Source organism: Arachis ipaensis, chromosome B10 (assembly GCF_059453495.1).
Source record: "Arachis ipaensis isolate K30076 ecotype BB chromosome B10, ASM5945349v1, whole genome shotgun sequence".
Classification (NCBI taxonomy): domain Eukaryota; kingdom Viridiplantae; phylum Streptophyta; class Magnoliopsida; order Fabales; family Fabaceae; genus Arachis; species Arachis ipaensis.
The window spans coordinates 46531280-46549295 of NC_142435.1; the positions used below are offsets into that span (position 1 = coordinate 46531280).

Below are 18016 nucleotides of genomic sequence, written 5' to 3' on the forward strand. Positions count from 1 at the left end.
AAAAGTTTTCTCATCAGTAACCACTACACTTTCATTCACCATATTCCCTTCTGGATGTGAAATGACATCCGCTGAAGACTGTGCAATTACTGGCACACTGTCACTTGTAGATGAACCACCATTAACATTCGAAACCTCATCTGCCATGTGTACAATTCTTTCACTTTTCAATCGCATACACTATGGCAACATAAAAATCATTTGACATAATTAAGTTTTAAAACTGTCCCACTAGGCGTTCCAATTTATTTTGTCGATTTTTAGCAAATCGAAAGTGGTTTGATATCTAGTGGTTTGGGAGTGAAACCTACTCTTTTATGAGTACCATTTTTCTAAAGTGCATCAAAGAACCTTTTCGATGAAACAAAATAAAAGGAAATCTGAAAGATAGATAAAAATAGACTTTGAAAATAAATTGACTGGAAATGAAAGAAATTGCATTGAATTTAAATAAAGTAGTAAATCGCCTTCAATAAGATCAAAGGATTTCCAATTCAAAAACAAAGTGCTAAAAGGTTAAATTGAACAAGGAAATTAAACATTGCTGAAAAGGTAAATTTGCAAGAAAAATAAAATGTTACTGAAAAATGTATATGAAAATTAAAAATATGGAAGGAACCCTACAAAAAAGTAACTTGAACACAGACTCAGTAAGTCGCTGGAATATGAGTGTGCTTGAGTGTTTTTCTAAAGTAAAGTTACAACCCTTGTTCCTTCGAATCTTCTCCTATTTATAAGAACCTTTAACCAATCAGATTGAAATGTAACTTCCATGTATATTAATTCATGTATATTAATTCATGAGTAACCGTTCCTACTCCTTTTGACTAATATAAGTAACCATTTCAAAACTTGAATTCTTCGATTAAGCACATTGACCAGCTCCTTGACTAAATATATCAACTAGCTATTACTTTACATTCTTTGAAATAGAAATTTATTACTCTCCAAGCTCAATATTTTTCGAAAATAGAATATTTCAACCAACAAGTTTAAAGAAGCAAGCTTATCAAATAGTATTTAAGGATTCTTCTATTCTTTTGTTTGTGTTAGATGTTGACCCAACTTGATAAAGAAATAAAAGGATAAACAAAAAGATAAGGATTCAAACTGAATAAAAAGAATACATTGGAATTGAAATAAAAATAAAAAAAATAAATTGAAATTGAGTACAACGAGAATCATTCTACTTTCTACCCAATTTCTTAACGTAACAAGAAAGGGACTCCTCAACCTAACTTGTCAACGCCATAATTTGGGAATTGAATCGAAGGGACTCCTCAACCTTCTACCCAATTCTCGATGTAACAAAAGAGAGACTTCTCAACCTCAATTGTCCACACCATGGTTTCATCACAAAACTAAAAAGGGGTTTTGAACTTCTAAATCATTCTATGCTACGACTACAATAGCTAAGGAGGTATTTATAACCTCTTATTAGGTTAAAACAAAGAAAACCTTAAAGCCTATAAACATAAGGTCCAATCTAGTAATTATATAAACAAAATTAAAATACATCAAATTAAAATAAAACATTCTAAAAATGTAAAATAATATCTTCTAAATAACACTTGAACTCTTCATATCACGAACATTTGAAGCACGTATCACAACTAGTGCAAAAATTATAATAACTCATTATATAAGTGATTACTTCTTATATATATTGAGTCCTGACTTTGCCACCGTATTTACCTAGCATCATTTTTCTCATCTATCACACATCTTTTTTATTTTTCGCATAACCCGAATGATCTCTTAACCTTGTATAGCAATATTTTGGAAATAGGGCTTTATAGTAGAGAAATTATTTCTTTAAAAATTTTCCTCCCATTTACTTTTATTTTTATTATCTATCTACTTCACAATATTTTCATGAAATATTTTAATAAAGTCACATTTTTCAATCCCAAAGTGTAGAACGTCCCCAGACCCCAATAATCTGGATTATTGCTTCCTAATATTGCTATTATTGAGTATTAACTCTCCAGATGGTCGTGATTATAGTGGATGTTTTTGTAGATGCAATGTTTCTGCATACAATGTTGCAGTGAAAGTTGCTAGATAGAGGCTGATATATTTCGAGTATAATCCACTTTATTATACATATATTTGAACTACTCTAATCAAACTAATAAAATTGTGATAAAAAAATAATATTTTTTCTTTCGTATTTTTTATTGACTCCTTAAAATTTGTAAATTTCACGTTGTTTTTTAGAAGGAATATTTTTTTGTTAAAGACTACTCTTTTGAAGAAGAGTTCAATTAAAAGGAATCTAAAATTTTCTAACAAATAGGAGCTATATATATATATTTCTAATTCTAAACTTTAATTATAAATTCTAAATCTAACCTTCTAACTCTAATCTTCTAAAAATGAAATTTAAAAAGACAATTTTATAATAAAAATTAATTTTTTATATGATTTAATTTAAATTATTTGGTCTAAATCTAAATCTTTACGTGATAATAATTTGAAAGTTTTTAAAACAAATTTCATAGACTAAACTAAATATAATTGGCATATATGATGAAACTATATATATCACAATGAATTTTAACTTTACTGGAGAGCATTGATTATTCGAATGTTGGAAAATAAATCAAAATAAAAAAAAATTAAAAGAAGCAAAAAGCATGGTTAATTTAATCGGATTAATCGATAACTAATTATTAAACTGGTTTGAGTTAGGTAAAAAATCAGTTGATACCGAATTGGTCAAAATGATAAAAAAAATTGATTAACCAACTGAACCGATATAATTTTAACACTTAATCGATTTAAAATAATAAAAAAAATATTTTTTAAAAAATATATTTTATACATAAATATATTATTTTATTATATATAAATACTAAAATTTTTAAATTTCTAATTCTATTGATTTAATACTCGGTCTATTTTCGGTACTTTGGCTAAAAAAATATTAAGAACAAAACTCAAATTTACAGTATCTATAAGAATTGGAAAAAAAAACCTTCGTTTTTCCTTCAATAATCTATAACTTTGAGTAGAATAAGTCTTTTACACAGTTTATTTAATTAAAAATTAACCAAAACTAGAAAATTGCCATATTTACAATTCTACTCAGCTTGGTCGTAATGGTTTATAGATAGTAGGCAGCTCATAGTCAAAACTGACAGATGCATGAAGCAGCATTATTATTGTGGCAAAATTTAAGTGCAAGATGTGAGAAACAAAATCATAAGTCAAAATCATGCCAAAAGTAATTTCTCTGAAATTAGTCTTCATAGGAAATATATATACTCCTATAAATTCTCTTACTGTAATTTATATTAGTTATTTAATAAAATCAAGTAAGAATAGTACTAGTCAAAGTACCCGTACATTAATTATCCAGAATATTACTTCATTACAAATATAACCCCAGTAATTAAGTAGAATTTGATTAGAGTGACAAGATAAGCTCCCTGATTCTTAACACGAGTAGTTTAGTCAAATAATGCATGAATAAGAAAACAGTAAGTAATGGAAAAAAAAAAAAAAACAATATGAATGAGGTTTAGAGAGTGGGAACAGTGATCAATAGGATGAAATACGCGAGGACCCGAAAGTGACTTTTTCTTTTTTATTTAAAAAAAATAAAAAAATAAGAATAAACCTCCGTGGATGCTTTCCTTTTCTCTTTCTCTTTCATTGTTTCTTGTTTGCGCAGAATCTTCGCGTTTCTGAAAATTTGCCTTCCTTCCAATCCAACCCACTTACTCCTTTTTCTTTATCAAAATAAAAGTATTATTTCATTAGTATATATATAAAATTCACATTCACATTCACAATCACATAACATAATTATTATTTATTAATAATTAATAATAATAATAAAATAAGAAGAAGAATAATCTGTCGCAGAATAACACAAAAAACACACAGAGTCATTCAATATTTATTCCATTCCCATTTCCCCAACTTCTCCTCGCTCGCCATTTCCCTTTCTTTCCCTGTCTCTGAAACTCTCATCAATTAAACGATCTGAATTGAATTCCAACCGCAAACAGAGAAGAAGAAGAAGAAGAAGAAGATCGAATTAGAATGGGTTCGGTTCCTGCAGAACTGAGCTTAGACATTAGACCACCAACGCCACCACCCCCACCACCACCGTCAACACCAAGTTTCATTCCCAAAACCATAACTGATTTCCTCTCCGCGCTTTCAACCACGGGAATCACCGCATCTGAGAAGCAATCCAGGATCAACGATTTCCTCTCTCACTTGGAAGACGAATACAACAAGATCCACGCCTTCAAGCGCGAGCTTCCTCTCTCCATGCTCCTCCTCAGCGACGGTTCTTCCTCTTTCCTCCTTCGATTCTCCTCTTTCTTTGTCAGGCTTTTCATATTATTCATTTGTTTGTTTATTTCTTTCTTTGTTTGGTTGCAGCAATTGTGGCACTGAAAGAGGAATTGGAGAAATGCAGTGAAGGTGAGCGTAAATCTGAGCCAGTGCTGGAAGTGTTCATTCCTTTGAAGAGAGAGTTCGATCATAGCGAAGACGATGAAGAACATAATAATAATAATAATAATGATAATAACAACAACAATAACAATATTCGGCAGGAGAAAGAATGCAGAGATAAGATGAGTTGGATGAGTTCCGTTCAGCTCTGGAACGCTTCTTCTTCAACCACACTTAACAATAATAATAATAATAATGCCTTTGATAATAATCACAAACACCATCACCAAAATCATCATCATAAATTCGGAACAAAGGTAAATAAACAGTAATAAAATAACTTAAAATTCACGCACACTGTTTTTTTAGGCCTAGTGAGTGATCTTAACATAGAGTTGTTTGTGTTGTGTTAACAGAAGAATCAGGAATTTGTGGTTGAGAATCCTTTTCAATCTCATAGCAATGTTAGAAATAATGGAGGAAGAGGGTTTATGCCTTTTACTTCATACACTTCTTGTTCAGTGCCGGTCACTACTGTGGCGCTCTCTGCAACCAAAGAAGAGAAGGAAGATATTGGTGCTATTAATAGGCTTCCTCTGTTGACCCCTGCTGCTGCTGGTGGTGGAGTGAAGACTCTCAGGGAAGGTTCTGGTTCGAGTGGATCCAGAACCAGCTCCAACAACAGGCCGGTTTCCACGTCTTCTCCTCCGGCGGCTGCCCACCGCACTGCCATGATGCCTCTTCAGCCTCAGCAGACTGCTAGGAAACAGAGGAGGTGCTGGTCCCCGGAGCTGCACCGACGATTTGTCAATGCGTTGCAAAAGCTTGGTGGTTCTCAAGGTTAGTCGTGAATTGGTGATGATCAATCAGTATTTAATTTTTCATTGTTAGATATAGTAGTACTATTGTTTGTGAATTGTGATCTATGATTGATTTGCTTGAATTAGGAATGTTGTTATTGTGTTACTTTAATTTTGGTAATGAAGTGGAAGACTCTTAAATATTGTACTGATTTGGAAACTGCATTTAAAAGCCTTTTAAGTTTGGGGAGTTGATGCTACAATTTATATACGAATTTGATGTGTTGGATTTATGAGTGAAACTGTGACTTAGATTGAAGTTAGATCAGGCAACAGATATATATGGGAATTTTGTGTGATTACGTATGTTTATATATAGATCATATTATATCATTTATATATGTCAATCTATGTAAACGCAAATTTGTAGCTCTTAATCGTATAAAATCTTGTGTGGTTGATTTGTCTGATTTAAGGTTTTCTGGGTTCTGTATATTTCAGTGGCAACACCAAAGCAGATTAGAGAACTCATGCAGGTTGATGGACTCACAAACGATGAAGTGAAGAGCCATTTACAAGTGAGTTCTTGCTATTCCAATTTTTTTCTTTGTCTATTTTTGTTTTGGGGATGAGGCAATTATGGGAAAAAAGCAACTAAACCTTACATCACTTGGGTCCTGTTTGGTAACTCTGATAACATACTTAAAGAGAGATACTAGAAAACACAAACCTGTTTGAAAAACGAGACAAAAAAAAGGCATGATGTCTTTCTTTGGGAACAAAAATAGAGAGAACTTTTCTGTCTTGTTTCTGTTTTCTTTGTATTTTCTGTCTTGAGACCCTTATCAAATACAATCTAAGTTAATAGGTCAAGTGCAGTCCGTTACATATATCAAACGATATTGCAGCTTCCTATGATGTGAGAAAGTCTGGATTGGATGTTAATGTGCTGTTTCTTTTATGACTACTATTATTGCAGAAATACCGGCTTCATACAAGAAGAGTTCCATCTGGAAGTGGTAACCATAGTCATAATCATAATCAATCTGTCGTAGTTCTTGGAGGATTGTGGATGTCACAAGGGCAAGATCAGTGCAATGACTCATCAAAGGGTAGTAGCTCTGGTTCGGGTTCGCCGCAGAGCCCCCTGCATTTAGCCACCAGATCTCGGGGAGGAATGTCCCCGGCTGAGGCTGATGACAGCATGGAAGATGATGAAGATGCAAAATCAGAAAGCTATAGTTGGAAAAGCCACACTCATCACAAACAAGTAAAAGTTGTTGATGTATAGGAAAAAAGTATACAAAAAAAGAGGAAAAAATACTACTCTCCACCATGAATTTTGCAGATAAAAGTATACATGGGAGGAGGTGATTTTTACCACTATATAAGTTAAGAGAATAATACATGACATGATGATATATAAAAGGAAAAAAAAAAAGAAAAAGAAAAAGAGAAATGGGGAGGATCAACGGAGAGGCTATTCGAACATTTTTGAAGGCTTAGTTTTCCTTCTATACTACTACTGCTACTTGAGGTTTTATGAGACTACGAATTAAAAATCCTTTTCCTCCACATCAAGCAGTTCATTCTTTCCCAAACACCATATATTGGCATTCAATGATTTCAGGCCAAATATGTTGAGTTCAGGTTGTTATTGAAAATCAAATAGCACCTCCAATAGTTATTGGCTTTGGTTTTTGATAAGACGGCCTTGATTGATGATCAATTCAATTTGCTACTCTCCGAACCTTTTTATCCTTATCTCATAATATAGTCAAATTGTCAAGATAACTTTCCTTAAATAATTTATGGGGATGGAAAAGAGAGTCGAGGTTTACATTAAAATCAAGATATTTCGCCATCGATGTGACATTGTATTAATTGGCTTGACACAGAATTGGAGAACAAGTTACACGTGTACTCCAACCTCAATTTTAAATTTTTAGAAAAAAAAATGCTATTTTAATCCACATTTAGTGACACAAAAAGAGGATTTTTCAATATTTTTTTACTTGGAAAAAAAAGGAAATTCGCCTTATATAGTTCCGATTAATTTATTTATTTGCAAACCTGTTTATAATTGACAACTTTGAATTGTCGCTATATAGCATTAATGTTGTTATCATTATACAGTAAAATGGTTTTTAGCAAACGTTTTGCTAATGCCCTATTACCGTATATATTGTAGAAAGATGTAGACATGAACGAATGAAGCTGAAACCCAATATCTTAGTTGTGGATTAGATAGTATGACAAGCTAATTGAAAGCGCCTCCTATTTGTGTCTTTATCTCTAAGATACTCCATCAATACTACTCACTCATTGATGAGGGTGGTTGTTTATTTTTTTGTTTAGTAGTGTATATATTTAATGTTAATTACAGCGTCATTACTGAGGTTGACACTTATTAATAGTTAGCAGTGTCTCCAAATTCTTCCCACATAAAACTACTTAGGCGTGTTCACAGAACAGGGAGTAAGAGGAGAAACATTTAACGTGTGATTCAGTAATAATAATATTTATTTACTAATTACTTATTCTCGTATATTCTTAAACAATTCCACTAGCTTAGTGAGTGTACTAGAAGTCTTCGGAACAGGTTGTAAGATGGATCGGGAAACGATGGTCGGATCGTCTGATTGGAGCAATGGGAGTGGTGACTGCAAAGGCATTCTGACGCTCAAGTCAGAATGGATCTAAGAGGTGTAGAGTGTGGAATGAATGACCTACCTGAAGGGGTCTGGGCTCCCCTTTATATAGGTGGCAATAATTATCCTATCTTATCTTATTTGGCCAAGATAAGGAGTACTTGAATTTGAATATCGGTTAGAAGGTCTAGTAGGCCGGTTTCAGGCCTTCTAAAAGTAGGAGGCAGGCCGATCCGGATATCTGGGTTCAGGAGCCGTTCTGGGTGCGGAATCTGAAGGCCGGATCCGTAACAGAGAGTTATCAGCCAATATTCAACCAATATTTAGAATGAGTTTTAATTAATTATTTAGCCGGATAAAATGTAAATCTATTCAATTTTTTTCGAAAATCATCTTTTCTCTTTTTTTTTTCTTCTTCTTCCTTCCAACATCACAATTTTGTTCCTCAATGCTAGATAGCCACTACTAATCACTTTGTTCCTCAATGCTAGATAGCCACTACTAATCACTGTCGCCGACTGACCATTATAAATTTTAAACCTTAAACTCTCGATCTCAAATTATAAACCTTAAATTTTTCTAAATTCCAAAATCTCAATCCTATATTCTAAACTTTAAATTCTAAATTATAAATTTTAAGTTTTAAACTTTTTAAAGATGAATGTTAAAAAAGTAATTTTATAATAAAAAATGGCTAAAATTCAATTTGGATTGGCTGTTGAAAAAATATTTAAATTTTTTATTTTTTAAAAAAAATTTAATAAAAAATTATTTCATATTTTGATAAACTTAAAAAAAATTAAATATAAAAGTACTTTTAATTTTCTTTTTTATTCAAATTACATAAAAGGACAAGATCAAAACATAAAACTCATTACTAGCATGTTTTAACCTCTAATACATGCCATTAACATGTTAAAATATAAAGAACCACACGATCTTCTTTACTAGTCTAATATCTCGATATAGCTATTGTATTGTTTGCTCAGCTTGATTATATAAATAAAAAAATAAAAATGAATACATATTCATAACTTATAAAATACTAATAACACATACCTTGCGGTAACTAATCTCTTATGAGATTTCTTAATTTCTCCATCATTCCTACCTTTTCTTGAGTTAGTTTTTCCAATATAGTTCTATCATTATGGTCACTAGCATTATCATCACTATCATCTTTTTTTTTTCAATGTCTTCTGTTTCTGAGATATCCTCAAATTGCTCAATGATATTCACATCATTTGTGTATGTTCTTCTTATGTAGTTGTGTAGAGCAAAACAAGCTCATATGATTTGAAATTGAGTCTTGAGTTTGAAATTAGACATATTTCGTAAAATCTTTCACCCTGCTTTGCAAACTCTAAAAGTTCATTTAATATCGCTCCTCAGACTTGGATAATAGTAATTAAAAATCCCATCACATAATCTAAAAGGATCATTTTATCATCTAAATGATATTATAAACTCAAAAAGATTGATAGCGGAAGTGGGAGATGCATATGGTGATGGGAAAGCACAGGAACGTAAAGACTGTGTTGAAGAAGAATCTGAAACCGAGGCTGGCATGGCAGATAAAGATAATGAGGTTTACAGTGACAATCAAAGACAGAAGTGTAACAAGGAGAATATTATGGCTATTTTTCAGGAGCAAAATGAAGCAATAGCTCTAAAATGAAGACAGTCAAAGATAAAAGAAAAATTCAGAAAAAGTCATCCAAAAAGTCTCAAACAGGTGTGTAACAAGTATTTTAAATGATTTTAAGTTCTTAGAATGTTAGGGGGTTGGGAGGAGTTAGAAAATTGAGTATGATAAAAAATTTTAAAAACAAGTTTAGACTGGAGATGTTGGGTTTGATAGAGACAAAAAAAGAGGTGGTGACTAAATTTGATGTAGTACGTATCTAGAAAAGTGATAGTGCTAGTTGGGAGTTTGTGAGTTCTGTTGAAGCATCCGGAGAATTATTGTTGATTTGGGATGAATCAGTATTTAAATTGAATAATTGTTATAAAGGAGACAGGTGGGTTTGTGTGGAAGGTATGATAGTCAAAGATAATTTTCAATGTGTTATTTGTCTGGTATATGGACTGCATGTGAGAGATGAAAAACTCTTAATGTGGGAGGAGTTAAGTTATATTGCATGTTTGTGTCAGGTTTCTTATTGTTACATGGGAGACTTCAATGAAATTGTGCATTTGAAGGAACGAAAAGGAGCGACAAATTTGTCAGCGTTTGCTGAAAACTTTAGAACATGGATAAATGATATGGAACTGATTAACATGGCACTAAATGATCGCAAGTATACGTGATTTAGGGGACAATCTTGCAGTCGTATTGACATGAGTTTGGTTAGCATGGACTGGTTAGAAGTGTAGCCGGATACACGACTAAGGGAAGGACCAAGACGATTATCAAATTATTGCCCCTTGATAATGGAAGATAGAAGATTCACTATGAGGTCAAGACTGTTCCCTAACTTGGACTCGTGGTTCACGCATGAAAGGTTTCTAAGGATGATAATGGAAGAATAAAGGGGTTTAAGAGATATGCAATTCTTAAATAAGTTGAAGGCGCTGAAAACACCATTGGGTAGATGGCATAAGTGGCACTTTGGTGATATAAATGAGAAGATAAAGAAGTTTGAGGAGGAGATAAATAAGATAGACGATGTGGTAAGCAACGGTGTATATGATGGTACGGTGGAAACCAGAAGGAAGGCACTAGTTAGGTGATGTAAGATGTGGTATGTTAGATAGGATATTCACTGGAAGCAAATGTCTCGATCGTGGCATGATAAGGAGATGGATCGGAACACAAGATACTTTCACAATATTGCTTCGGCTAGAAGAAAGAATAACCAAACTGAGACATTGGTGATTAATGGGAGGTTGGTGAGGAATCAGGCGAGAATTAAGATTGCAATTAGAGATTTCTATAAAACCCTGTACCACCAGGAAGCTTCCTCAAATATTAGTTTTTGGGATGGTTTAGTCAACCGGTTAGCAAGGGAGGAAGCTAAAGCGTTAGAGGTGATGCCATCAGTGGAGGAAGTAAAAGAGGCAGTGTGGGATTGTAAATCTTCTAAGGCTTCAGATAGTGATGGGTATAATTTGAATTTTATAAAAAATTGTTGGGAGGAAATTGGTGCAAAATTTACTATAGTTGTAATAGGCTTCTTTGAGATGGCAAGATTACCAGCAGATTCTAATGTTATATGGGTAGCTTTGACTCCGAAATTTGTTGGCGCGAAAGAGATAAAAGACTTCAAACCTATTAGCACGGTTGGATGTGTATACAAGGTGATATCTAAAGTATTGACCAGAAGAATGAGGAATATAATGCCAGGTTTAGTTGGAGAATCACAGAGTACCTTTGTCAAGGAGAGGAGGATACATGATGAAGTGTTAATTTCATGTAAAACATTGCAATGATTAAAACTAAAGAAGAAGGCTTCAACGATAATGAAATTAGACTTCTAAAAGGCTTATGATAGAGTTAAGTGGACTTTTGTCGATGTTGTGCTAGAAAAGATGGGGTTCGGTAGAAGATGAAGGGCATGGATTAGAGAATACATTAGGTCAGCTTCTATATCTATTCTGGTTAACGGGTCACCATCCAAACCGTTCAAGGTGGAAAGGGGGCTTCGACAATGCGATCCATTGTCACTATTTCTATTTGTACTTGTGGTGGATGTGTTGAATAGGATGATTGGGGAGGCGGTAAGGAACAGAAGAATATCTCCGCTTTTAGTGGGCAGAGATAATATAGAGTTATCACATTGATGAGTCCATATTTGACGATATACTTTGCTTTGATTTGAGTGAATTTTATCATACAAACCCACATTTATTCATCTAAATAGCATGATTTTGTGTTTTCTCTCTAGATTGTGCCTAAATGTGAAAACATGTGTTTTTGTGCTTAAATTAGTTATTTTAATCCCACTTTTATGCCATTTGATGCTATAACATGTTTGATGAGTGATTTTAGATCCTAAAGGCAAGTTTGGCAAGGCAAAAGTGGAAGAAAGCATGTACAAAGGGAGAAAGAATGAAGAAAACAAAGGAGAAGCACACTCCACAACTCCCTGTGCGTACGCACAAAAGCCACAAAACCATGTGTGCGTACGCACGACCACCTGTGCATACGCACAAGAAGAAAATAAGCATGTGGTGGACGCAAACGTCCCAGCGCATGATTCATTTATTGCAAATCGCTGGGGGCAATTTCTGGGCCTCTAGGGCCCAATTTTGGGGCTTTCTGAAGCTGATTGAGTGCTATATGAAGGAAGGCCTTACTCCATTTGAAGGGGGGGGGGAGGAGGGGAGAAATTAGGGTTAGATTAGCATTATGTAGGTTGTTTTCTAGAGAGAGAAGCTCCCCCCTCTCTCTAGAATTAGGGCTCTTTAGTTTAATTTCTTGCAATTTCTACTTTTAATTCTTGTTTTCATTTACTTTTTCTTGCCATTTCTTGTTATTGCATCTTTATCTTCTTTATTTCTCTTGTATTTCCTTTATTTTGCCATTTTTATGTTATGAACATTCTATGTTAATTTTAATTTCAATTAATGCAATTTATGTGTTCATGTCATTTATTGCTTTGTTTAGTTGTCCTTTTCATTTTCTTGCTTTGGTAATTTTAGAATTTATTTTTAATGTAATTTAATATTATTTTATTTTCATGCACACCAAGTGTTTGATAAAAATGCTTGGCTTAGTTTTTACTTAGTTTTTCTTCACTCTTGGCTTGGAATTGTTGACTTTGGTGATCCTTGAGTCATTGATGTCCATTCTTGTTTGATACATTAGAGTAGTTAGTTGATTTGGTTTCCCTTGACTCTATGTGACCCTTTAGTGTTGACATAGGACTTAGGGATTGAAATTAATTATGCCTATTTTACTTATCTTTGATGTAAGGTTGACTAAGTAGGATTAACTCTTCATAATCATCGTATGTTTGTGGTCAATGACTAGGATAGGTAGCCTTAGCCTTCAATTACTTACCAGGAGGTTTCTTGCATTTTAAGTTTCCTTTCCTTGCATTTTATTGCTTTGACTTTTAATTCCTTGCATGTTTAGTTTTCACACTCTTAGTTGAGAAATTGGGTGTTTGGGTGGAATTGAGTTGTGGATGTCCATTCCGCATTGTGTGAGAATAGTTAATTGGTTTGGTTTCCATTAACGCTAGTCTTTCAATAAGTAATTAGTGAGTTGACTAGGACTTATGGATTGAGATCAATTACGCTTTTGACTAATTCTCAAGGAGGATTGACTAGTTTGGATTGATTCCACACAATTGTCATGTTTGTGGTCCATAACTAGGATAGGAAACCTAGATTACCCACTTCTTGCCAAATGTCCTTTAATTGCTTTCTTTTAATTCTTGCATGATCATTTACTTTCTTGCTATTTACATTTCTTGCTCTTGCTTTCATTCCCAATTTCCCATGCTTTCTCTCTCATAGCCAATGATTATACACTTAATTGTAACTCCTAGGGAAGACGACCTAGGAGCTAAATACTCCCGGTTTATAATTGTTTTGTATTGTGAAATTATTATTTGATTTTGAGAATTCATTGTTGGTTTGGACTATGCTACCAACAAAGTGATGCTTGTCTTTGATTAATTCCAAACCGTACTAGAATTCTCTTTATCACACAACTCCAATTTGCTTATGACACTATATTATTCTATCCACTGGAAGAGGAGACAGTGAAAAATTATAAGCGACTTCTGAGGTGTTTTGAAATGATGTCTGGGTTGAGCATTAGTTTTGAGAAATCCAACTTAATACAGGTGAACTGCAGTCTGGAATGGGTTGGACGGATGAGTTGGTTATTAGAGTATCAGGCGAAAACTCTACCAATAAGGTATCTTGGTATTAACCAGGAGCGAACCCGAGGCTAGTAAAAACATGGAAGCCAGTAATGATAAGGTAGAGGAGAAACTTAGCTTGTGGAAAGCGAATATCCTTAGTAAAGCAGGAAAGTTAGTTTTTATCAAGTCAGTCATAAATAGTCTACCTATTTACTACCTGAGTTTGTATTAGATGCCGAATGTGGTCACGAAAAGGATAATCTCATTGCCAAATGTGCTTAAGTGACAAACAAGTTTTTGTACGAAAGTATTATTGTTGGTTTAGAAACTATACTTACAACACGATTACTTTTGTGATATTCTAAACTAGTAGAAATTCGTTCGTCAAAATGGCGCCGTTGCCGGGGAATTGCAATTGTGTGCCTTATTATTGGTTATTGTAAATATTTTATTTTGCTTGTTTATTTGTTTTTATTTTTTTTTGTTTTTTTTTATTTTTGTTAGCTACTATGAGTTCTCACCCCCGTCGCGTTGAGTTTAGTTCTAATGTTGTTGAAAGGAATGAAAGCTATAACAGGAACATGCGTCAAGGTCGAAACAATCACAAATGGAAGGAGCCACGAGGATCTGATCAACCCTTTCGGCAACAACACTTTCCAAAGTACCAGGGACAACGACCATTCTACGATGCATACCCAGACAATAGTTATGGTGGACCCTCTCGTGACAAACCACCTCCACCAAATTACTATGGTCAAGAACCATTCCGAGGTGCATACCAAGATGATAGATACAGTGGACCCCCTTGTAGTTACCAACAAGCCCCATCATATGCCTATAAATCACCTCCTCAACATAGCTTTGAACCACCATACTCACAAGCCAACCACAATCGTTCACCTCCATATGACCCTAATCCATATCCACCCCAATTCCAATCCAATTACTTCCAAGAACCACCACTCCCATATGCACCATATCCATGTCCATCGAACCAAGAATCACAGGATCGTCTCAAGGACACAATAAACCAATTGAAACCCTTCATCAATTGGAGCAAGCGATAAATCGATTAGCCCCCAGTACGAAAGAGACATTGGAAGCTCCGGTGGACAGTAAGAAGCATGACTTTGTACTGGAACAAGTAGATGAAGCTGAAATTATCAAGGAAGAAGAATTAGTTGAAGACTTAGGAGACGCCGAACTTCCATGGGAATCAATAATTGTAGAGAATCCCGCCAAGATATTTGCAACTGATGCTAAGGAGGATAGTGCAGAACCCCCAAAGCATGTATCTTATGAAGAACTGGACGGAACAGATCAAGAAGTAATTTTCCTTGGTAATGATGATCATGAATCAAGCTCTCCTAATGATGACCTTGTAGTCACAATTGAACTCTTTGAGCTAGTAGAATCTTCCCCAAGTGAATATGAGGATGATGTGGAGGTAGACTTTTCTCAACCTCCAACTTATGACTTGAGTGATGAGGAAGAAATTGAAGACTTTGATTAAGACAAGGTTGCAATTGAAGAGATTTGTCAGGAAATAGAAGAATTCACAGAGGAGTACAAGGAAGTTGCTGGTATTGTGCGTTTAGCACAACCAGTGGTCACGCGTCGCCTCTTCTTTTGCACACCCACGCGTACGCATGGCCGACGCTTACGCGTCGCTTCGCAGACTCCATTCTTTTCCTTTTCTCTCTCTTTTCTCTTTCTTTCTTCCTCCTTTCTTACTTTCTTTTTCTTTGTTTATTTACCTTCTCATCATTATTCTCTTTCATTCTATTTTACTTAATTTATTTGTATACTTTCATTCATTGTATTTTTATTTTGTGCATATTTTTATTTTTCTTTTCTAAATTTATTATTTTTCCATTGGTGTTAAATTTTCTTTTTCAACTGTTGTATCTTTTATGGTATTATTTTAGTGCTTAGTGACTTATTTTATACTGTTGAATGATATTATTTATCTGTCACTGCCAATCTTTTATGTTACCTGTATCCCTTTTGCATTGACATGAATTTATATTTTCTTGTATTACCCACACTCTCTTCTCCATTGTTGCAAATTTTTGCACTCTTGATTTGCCATGTGCTTCTAATATTTTCTCACTTGCATGTTGTAGCTACCATATAATTGAGACTCTCATCATTTGGCATTAACCCAACCATATTTTAAATTGTTTCCTATCTTTGTTTTTGGATTGATTTTCTTCTTTTTCCTCTTCTTGCAGGATGGCCACCAAAGAAGGGAAAGGGAAAGCTTCTAAATGGGGAGACAAACAAGTCCATCTACACAATCCTTGGAGAAAAGCGTCAGTTGGAGCTACCCATCTACTTGCACATCTCAGCATGCACCGAGGACGGTGCAATCTTTAAGTGTGGGGAGGTCGATACCGACTTCCAGGGGTTAGTTACCTTCTTTTCAACACCAATGTTTTATTTTTCTTTGTTTGTTCATTGTTGCATTTGCATGTTTGATTGCATATTTGTTTTTGATTGTATATTTGTTTGATTCTATGCATATTTTACCACCACTTGGTTAAATTAATATTTTCTTTTTCAAGAAACTTTTTATAACATTTTACTAATTTGATTTAAAATTTTTGATAAACTTGTTTGAAGGAATATTATATTGGAACATGGTTTAGAGTTCGAACACACAAAACCTGTGAGATTTTGAGCCTATTTGAATTGGTTGCATTCTATCAACCAATATTTTATTTTTGGTGTGTGTTGTTCTCTCTAAAATTGTGATCTTTGTCTTGCTTAATTCTATATTTCCATGGTTTGATGTATGCATGCATTTATGTGATTGAGGCCTTTGTTTCACTGAGCTTACATACCCATATGGCCTTACCCTTTTATTATCCTTTGCAAACCAATGTTGAGCCTATTATACCCCTTTGTTCTTTACTTTAGCACATCATCAACTCTAAGCGAAAAATAATAATGTCCTTAATTTGAATTCTTGGTTAGCTTAGACTAGTGAGAGTGCTCATGAATTAAGTATGGAGAAAGTGGGTTTGAAAACGTTTAGTTTTGGAAATTAAGTATGTTAAACTTCTTTATGAAAATGTGAAAGAAATGTTTAGGACATGTTCATGCATTCAATAATTTAATCATATGCATTAAGAAAAAACAAAAGAAAAAAAAAATATATATATATATATAAATAAAAATAAAAAAAAAGAAAAAAAGAAAAAAATAAAGGAGAAAAAGAAAAGAAAAAGAGCAAATAATAAAAGGGGACAAAATGCCCCAAAGTAAATGGTGAAAGCAATGCATATGTACTGTACTCGAAATTAGGATGCATGAATATGTGGAAAACATGGTTAATGGATAGTTAGGTTTTGAATTATGATTACATGGATTGTCTTAAGTTAGGTGGGAAAAGTTTAAGTTAATTAAGGATTCAGATTTTAGTCCACTTGACCAAATACAATCCTACCTTGACCCTAACCCTGTTACAACCCTTAAAAGACCTCTTGATATGTGTATCTGTGCATTAAATTCTTTGTTGATTGGTAGAAGAAAAGCAAGCCTTAGAAAGAAAGATTAGTAGAGAATTGAGAGATCGAACCTTAAACACCTGAGCGATTAGAGTGCATACACTTCCAGTGAGGGTTCGATGCTCGATTCCTTGTTCCCGGCTTTCATGAGCTATTTTCTTCTGCAAGTTCACTTGTACTTTATTTTGTGATTTGAATTAGTGAAATTCAGTTCATATTTGTTCTTAAAAGATTTGTATACTTTTAACCAAGTAGGTAGAAACATTTTGCATGTAGTTGCATTCATATAGATAGGTTGCATTTCATACTTTCTACCATTCCTCTTCACTCTTTTAGTTCTCTTGAGCTTAGCATGAGAACATGCTAATGTTTAAGTGTGGGGAGGTTGATAAACCCCATTTTTAGGGTTTATCCTGTGCTTAATCTAGTGGATTTTACCCATTATTCTCACACTTATTCATACAATTCGCATGTTTTACGTTTTCCTTCCTGATTTTGTGCTATGATTAAAAACATGCTTCTTTGGCCTTATATTTGCTAATATTAATCCTCTCTTATTACCATTTGATGCCATGATATGTGTGTTAAGTGATTTCAGGAATTACAGGGCAGGAATGGCTTAGAGGATGGAAAGGAAGCATGCAAAACTAGAAGGAATACAAGAAACCGAAGGAACTGCTAAAGCTGTCCAGCCTGACCTCTTCGCACTCAAATGGTCATACTTGAGCTACAAAGGTCCAAATGAGACGGTTCCAGTTAAGTTGGAAAGCTAATATCTGGGGCTACGCAATGATATATAATTTTCTATAGTTGCCTCG

At 33.9% G+C, this 18016-nt stretch overlaps 1 protein-coding gene across 1 annotated transcript; it reads left to right on the top strand.

The window, feature by feature from the left end:
* Positions 1-3675: 3675 nt before the first annotated feature.
* Positions 3676-6791, top strand: LOC107623287 (transcription factor HHO2). The gene is made up of 5 exons (XM_016325491.3): positions 3676-4306; positions 4402-4733; positions 4833-5256; positions 5718-5794; positions 6196-6791. The coding sequence occupies exons 1-5, from the start codon at positions 4054-4056 to the stop codon at positions 6505-6507; spliced, it is 1398 nt and encodes a 465-aa protein (XP_016180977.1). The 5' UTR covers positions 3676-4053; the 3' UTR covers positions 6508-6791.
* The last annotated feature ends 11225 nt before the right edge of the window (positions 6792-18016 follow it).

Coding starts and splice junctions, on each gene's coding strand:
- LOC107623287 (XM_016325491.3), top strand. CDS start 4,054: ATGGGTTCGGTTCCTGCAGAACTGAGCTTAGACATTAGACCACCAACG. Junction 4,734..4,832: donor ATCATAAATTCGGAACAAAG/GTAAATAAACAG, acceptor TTGTGTTAACAG/AAGAATCAGGAATTTGTGGT. Junction 5,795..6,195: donor AAGTGAAGAGCCATTTACAA/GTGAGTTCTTGC, acceptor CTATTATTGCAG/AAATACCGGCTTCATACAAG.